Source organism: Mustela putorius, unplaced genomic scaffold (assembly GCF_011764305.1).
Source record: "Mustela putorius furo isolate JIRA1106 unplaced genomic scaffold, ASM1176430v1.1 tig00003834_pilon_pilon_pilon, whole genome shotgun sequence".
Taxonomy (NCBI): Eukaryota; Metazoa; Chordata; class Mammalia; order Carnivora; family Mustelidae; genus Mustela; species Mustela putorius.
In genome coordinates, this window is record NW_025421987.1 from 90,770,175 (window position 1) to 90,777,290 (window position 7,116).

The following is a 7,116-nucleotide window of genomic DNA, read 5'->3' on the forward strand; positions in this document are numbered from 1 at the left end:
GATTTACACATTTGGAAATCCTTTCCTTCAGAAAATCACATTGTTTAATTCCTTAAATCTCGTGATGAGCTAAGAATTACATTTATCTCTGGGACTTTCCATAGTAATCTGACCAAATCCCCCTCCGTACCTATTAAAAGTTAGTGCTTTGTCAGAAGTCTTGTCTTAACTAATTGATACCTGCCCATTGTCTGTTGTTACCCCTTTAATTGATTTTTAATCCAATTTTTTACACTTATACATGAAAAAAAGGAGAGAGATTTTAGTTGATAACAAAATCAGTACTATGAACTGTCTGATGTTGTGTCCAAAATTTTAAGAATCAAAAGATATAACTGTGGTTTTTAGGAGATGGTAATTCCCTATTGCTCTTTGCTGATCAGACTATGTCTGGAGCATTGTGTTGAGGCCAGTTCAAGGTATTACTCTCAGGAAATACTATATAAATTGAATGTTATTCAGAGGAAAATGATAAAAGTGGAGGAAGAGACTTGATACCATGTCTTATGGGAATAAGATAAAAATTCTAAAGTTGATCCTAATCTAAAAATGAGAAGAAAATACAGTGAGGTAAAAATAGTTGTGAAATATTTTAAACATGTGAAAATATCAGATCTAAGACCACCAGGTAAAATTGACAGGGGAGAATATTTCAAAAAATTAATTTACAAACAGGTGAAATTAACTGATTTTAGAGATGGTATATTCCTTATCTATGAAGGTAGCAGAGACTTGGCAATCATTGATAAGAGTGGTGTTTAAGTGAGATTCATTAACTGGGTAGATTACTTAACACTGAGATCCTCTATTCTTAAGTGTTTACTTACTGCTTCTTTGTAGGATGGACAATGATGAACTACAGCTTATGTAAAGTTTCACTAGGCATTGTCCTATCTTTCCATTTTCCTGTAGATACAGTGGAAGCAGTCTTTGACTTCATTCAGAGAAGCCGAAGGATGATTGTTGTCCTGAGCCCAGACTATGTGACAGAAAAAAGCATCAGCATGCTGGAGTTTAAACTGGGTGTCATGTGCCAGAACTCTATTTCCACCAAGCTTATTGTGGTTGAGTACCGTCCCCTTGAGCACCCACACCCAAGCATCCTGCAGCTGAAGGAATCTGTGTCTTTTGTGAGCTGGAAGGGAGAAAAGTCCAAACATTCTGGCTCTAAATTCTGGAAGGCCTTGCGGTTGGCACTTCCCCTGAGAAGTCTGAGTGCCAGCTCTGGCTGGAATGAAAGCTGTTCTTCCCAGTCTGACATCAGTCTGGACCATGTTCAAAGGAGGAGAAGTCGTTTGAAAGAGCCCCCAGAACTCCAGGGCTCAGGGAGAGCATCAGGCACCTCTCCAGCCCCAGACATGATGTCCAAGCACAGAGGGAAGTCCTCTGCAGCCTGTCGCTGCTGTGTCACCTACTGTGAAGGAGAGAGTCACCTTAGGAGCAAGAGCCGGGCAGAGATACATACCCAGCCCCAGTGGGAGACACACCTCTGTAAGCCTGTTCCCCAAGAATCAGAAACTCAATGGATACAAAATGGCACCAGATTGGAGCCCCCTGCTTCCCAGATCTCAGCCCTTGCTCTTCACCATTTTACGGATTTATCCAATAACAATGACTTCTATATCTTATAATTACCGTGTGGTGGGTGGTGGCTGCTCTCTATCTATACCAGCCCTCTTTGTGTTATGAACCTATGGGAGTAATTGACATTTTTATCATCTAATGGACTACCAGACTGTGTCCCCTTTATTGATTTTTAAAAACTATTTATTTCTAGGAGACAAAAGACGTGAGGACCCGAATCCAGAATTATTGCTTCTAATGGCCTCAGAAGAGCACACTCTTCTTGGGCCCTAGAAGGTCAGTATGTGAAAGTTGCCTAAAGTCTGATCCTCTATCTTGCCCAATGGTTTCAAACTGAGCAAAGAATTTAAATATGTTTCCTTTGAGTTTGTTGATCAATGTCATATTATGAGTCAGTCAGGTGTACTTGGGCTATGACACTTACAGGGTATGTGTATCCCAAGAGAGCATTGTGGAAATGAGTTGATTGTGGTGGAAGCTGTAGGAATAAGCTCTACTAAAAACCTACAGCACATTTTTCTTGGAAGAACCAAACGCGCACACACACACACACACAGATACATGGTGTTCTGTCTCACTGTAAACTAGTGTTCTATAAACTGCCTAAAGTTGTTAGCATCAATAAAGTTATATTTTTATGTGATTTTATTTGTACTAACAAATGTTTACCTCTCTCTCCCCTCTTCTTTTTATGGCTCTTGAATTCATATCAGAAGAGTATTCCACTTCAGGAAATCAAGACTTGGTTTAGGTACTAGGAAAGTTCAAGGTGTCTCTTTAGTTTCTTTCTAATGTGTGTGGAGGGGAGATTGGGGAAAGGGCAGAAAGAGAAAGAAAATATTTCAAATGAAATGGAAGTTTACACAAAAATATCTCCTATTTTTAGAACTGAGAGCTGAAAAATTCAGTATTATTAGGGATTCAGTGTAGCATTTGGTGTATGTAACCCTTTTTCACATTCAAGGTTCTAAGAAGGGATAGTCAGTCCAAGTGCCTACAAGAATCAGAAAGTAAGAAAAAAGAGAAAAGGAGGCTAGAAATAAGCATAATACACATGCTGTCCATCTAAGACCCATATGTATAGAGATAGGTATAGGTACATATTTCTTTACTTGAAACATCTTAACACAGTCATAAAAGGCACATGGCATTTGATCTGCCAGTGAGGGAGATAATAGAGATGATTGGACCTGTGGGTAATTGAAGAATATTCCTTAAAAAGGAAGCAACCTCTACCCAGTTCCATCATGATAGCTTTCACTCAGTCCCATTGTTGGCAGATTGTCCAGTTTTTCAGAAGAATCTAAAAAATAAGGTTTGTATATGGGATGTCTTAATCTTAAAACAAAAGAAAAAAAATCACATGAACATGTAGTCAGCCTGAGGGCCACCAGTTTGTAATTTCAGAACTGAAGTATTTACCCAAAGAGTATATATCTGAGTGGGAATTCAAGCATCCTTGGCAATACTGAGACTGGAGAACACAGACAGGACCTAAGGACATAATGGGAGACTTCTATTCCCTTCCCAAATCAAAAACATCTGAATTGTCAAAAATAAGACTGATCTGACCTACCACTTCACCAGAGGAGAAAAAGTTCTGGAAAATAGTGTGCCCTCCATCTTCTCTGATGGAAGAGTGCAGGTCCCCTGAGTGGTGAGGTTGCTATAAGAAAATTAGAAGCACAATCTGCTTCCCCTGGATAAGAGCAGGATGAAAAGAGCAAAGTACCATACCAGACATGAGCAGTCACCTTTAATACGTTAGTGCTGGCTGCTAGTAAGCTGTGGCCCAATGAATGTCAAGATTTTTCAGCCACTAATAGTGAAGGATGGGTGGAGAAAGAAGCCAGACATTCTGTTCCACTACTCCACTTGGAAAGAAAAGCAGAAAATCCCTTCTCTGTTGAAACAAACTATTATACCCCTTTCCTCTTGAAAGAAAAAGAGGTGGGAATAAGGACACCCCAGAGTAAATGTGACTCATCATGGAACTTGTAATTAGAAAATGATAGGACACCTTACCTGAATATCTTGTAGGAAACAATTGAGCACAATAGATATTCTATATTGCATTTCTTTATGAAGAGATTAATCCATCCTTGATGTGTGTTCAAGGATCTTCACTCGGAAGAGAGATAGCAGTTAGTTTCCCAATCTATTTAAATGGAGTAATGTATGTTGCTCCAAATCCTAAAAAGGGAGAGAATTTTTTTACCCATAATCAGTCTTATTCTGTATGAGCTCAGTGTCCCAACTACAAAATATCTTTGGAAAAATTGAGAATTACTTGTGTCATTTATGAATTATTTTTTTGTGTGTGTAAAAAATAAAGGATAAGTGACAACAGCATGGAAATTAAACATGGGTTCTTATGAATGAGTAGCTAGATAACCGTGTTCTCAAAAACTAAGTTAGTTTTGGTCAGTATCAATTTCCATTAACAATATATGGCCAATATAAGCAGTGTAAAGTCATAGCTTTTGGCATTAGCTACCCAGGGGTCAGAAAGATAATGGACCATACTTCTACTGTATGAAGAAAGGCTAGGAGGTTATGTTATTAGTCTCTGACCCAACATTCCATACTTGAGTGTAATATTCATTGCCATATATTTCAATGAGGCAAATGATAAAAAAATTTCCTCAGGGGTCATGCATATTCATAACTAATATGATATGATTGCAGGTTAAATGGATATCATTTACATAGGAATATTGCCTATTTAGGAGCAGGAGTTTTAAGTCAAGTAGAGATGAATGTGAGTATTGCTTCTCTCCTAATTATCTGTTTGACCATGGGCTCTCTGGGCCTCAATCTCCTACAAGTTAAATGGAGTTAATATTATTAACCTCACTGGGTTTTGTGGGCAATAAACAATATAATGCATGTAAGTGCATAGCACAGTGCCTGGAATATTATAAGTGCTTTTGTAAGTGTTGGTCAGTACTATTCCCATAGTGATATCATGCTCATGGTTGCATAAACTTACATTTGTATCATGATTTATGACTCACAAATTGATCTCACATGTATCACTTTTCTTTCCTTATCTTTCTTTTTTTTTTTAACTCTCACAAAATGCACAAAAGCAGTACATAGTAGGAACGTATTATCCAGATTAAGTGACTTTCCTAATGACATTCAGCCAGTTAGCAATATGGTTGGGCCTCTGATCTAGGCTTCTGACACCTGATCCAGTACCAATGCTGGAACTATTCCTATAAAATTAATGTGGAAGTATTTCTAATTGTAACTATTTAATTTGGACCATTATACATTCAAATCAACAAGTCAATTAATGTAAACCTACAAGCAGCTAATTAAATGTCATATCAAGTGTCTGATGTGTCATCTGGCCTTCTCATATTATGATTTTATATAATTAATTTTTAATATTATAACATTTATTTAAGAATTTTAAAAGTAGAACCATTTTTTTGTGTCTTCCAGACTTTATAATCAGGTTATATTTTTTTCCTCTCAAAATAAATTATTTGTATTTGTCTTAATGGAAAATAAAAATGTACCCACAATTTACCTTGAAAAACAAATTTAATCTTTCAGAAGTGATGATATGCACTGTGAGTTCTAGTCACCATCTCTTATAACCAGTAAAACCTTGAATAATGTGTTCACTTCCACTTTGAAAAGTTGAAATGGTCGGTAAAACTAATAAGTGTGAAACTGCCATCATAACAAATTGGCCTAGTTATAAAGATATAAGAACACAGAAGGACAATCAATGGTTTAAAAATTTTGGTGTCTAAAAATTTGGGGGGCATCTTACAGCAGAGATCCTGGGACAAGTTCCTCCCCCAGGGGAGCTGGTTTATTGGGTGCTGAACATTGTCTAGGAATCTGCTTTTTGATATTGTGCCCTTGATAATTCAGATAAGGTATTCCATGGGTCAACTACTACTTACAAGAATTCTTTTAAAGCCTTCCCATATTTTTTATATTATTATTCAGGTTTAAGAGGAGAAAAAGTTTTATTAGAGTCTGGGCCAGGGCTTCTCAAAATGTGTTCTTTGATGCATCCATATTGGAACCACTTTGAGTTCATGTTAAAATGCATATTTCTTGACCCATCCAAGAATAAATAAAATACCTCTAGAGTGGGGCAGATTTGCACTTGGAACAAACTTTCTGGGTGATTCTGATGCACAAAAAGTTTAAGAACCATTAATTTTATTTCTCTTTAACTCCTCTTTTACCCTTGTAGGCTCTGATTTTCTCCAGCCAAGAAGGACTACAAATCATCCTTTTAACAAGGTGTTTGCAGGCAATAGATGAAAATACTAAGGCACGCTTAGCCCTTGAGTTGCCTTGGCACAGTAGACAATTAAGTAGAGGAGTGGTTGATACAGTGTATTTCTAATATATGAAGCATCAAACACTGACATTTGAAATCTAGTATAATTGCTGTAGTCATCACATGTATTAATCAGACTCAGATAAGCTATACTAAGTAACCCCAACACTTTAGTAGGTTTACATAACAAGACCTATTTCTTGTTTATGCTGTATGTCCAGAAGGAGGCTTACATTTTTGTAGTTTTGCCATCTGAAATGTGTAGTAGCTCCCTGCTATTCTACTTCAGCCTAAATATGAGACCACTCTCACTTACAATCCATTGGTCAAAACTAGCTGTGGCACAGATCTAGTCATAGGGAAGGCTGGAAAATCCATTTTTCCTGTGTTCCTGGGAAGAGAAAAATGAAATGGAACTTGGTGAACACATAGCATTGTCTTTGCCTAAGAATGAGATACTGAGATTGCCTGAAGAGGCAAGAGAACTACAACTGGAGTTATGTTACATACTTTGATAATGAAGAAACGGAATGATTCCTGCCAACACCCCACCACCACTTGCCAAGGTGTCAAGTCAGGTACTTATTTTAAAACTGTACAAAAAGGAACAAGGCTTGTCACTAATTTTCATAAAGGAAAATTGTTGAAGTCATACATACATACAGCTCTTGGCTAAAGAAAATGTTTTTAAAAATTGGTAAGTTTCTGTATTTGGTTAATTTCCATTCAGTGGCTTTAGGTAGTTCTCTAAGAATGTGGTGCTCAAACCATCTGTCAATGAGCCATTTCATTTTTGAATATCCAGGGAACCTCAGAAGGATTGAAGACATTTAGAACACAGCAGAGCATGTAACACAGTTATTAGAAAGCCTCCCTTGATATATTTATCTGAAGAGCTAAATGGGGAATTTGAACTGAACATGCTAGAGCCTAGATGAAGGAAGAGACAAATGCTGCTGTGGGTATTATGAAGTCGGCTGCTATCTATGCATCTGCTCTCTCTACGATTTGGATTCTCTCTATTAAAGATTTGCATTTTTATGACTTGTCTAATGTTGTGCAGTATCATTTGGTCATGACGAAATCTCTCTTTGGTTTGGTGAAGATCAGGGCTGAGGGTGCCTTGTTCCATACTAACAAGTTATGATGCTGAACAAAGAAAAAGTTGGATTGCTTAGTTTGGTGAGGAGATTGTTGACAATCAAAATTCTCTAGAG

General features: G+C 37.3%; 1 protein-coding gene across 4 annotated transcripts in view; it reads left to right on the forward strand.

Annotated features, from left to right (window-relative positions):
- Window positions 1-6,912, forward strand: part of LOC101683223 (interleukin 1 receptor accessory protein) — a 135,804-nt gene extending 128,892 nt beyond the window's left edge. The window contains exons 11-14 of one of the 4 annotated variants that reach the window (XR_006609192.1): window positions 913-1,491; window positions 1,778-1,860; window positions 4,273-4,345; window positions 5,810-6,910. Coding sequence is in view for 2 of the 4 variants with exons in the window: in XM_004745261.3 (XP_004745318.1) it covers window positions 913-1,631 (719 nt within the window). In the remaining 2 variants the exon portion in view is untranslated. Of the gene's footprint in view, window positions 1-912; window positions 2,228-4,272; window positions 4,346-5,809 lie in introns of those variants that run through there. The other 3 variants (XR_198939.3, XM_045088725.1, XM_004745261.3) reach the window with 3 other exon arrangements.
- Window positions 6,913-7,116: the final 204 nt, after the last annotated feature.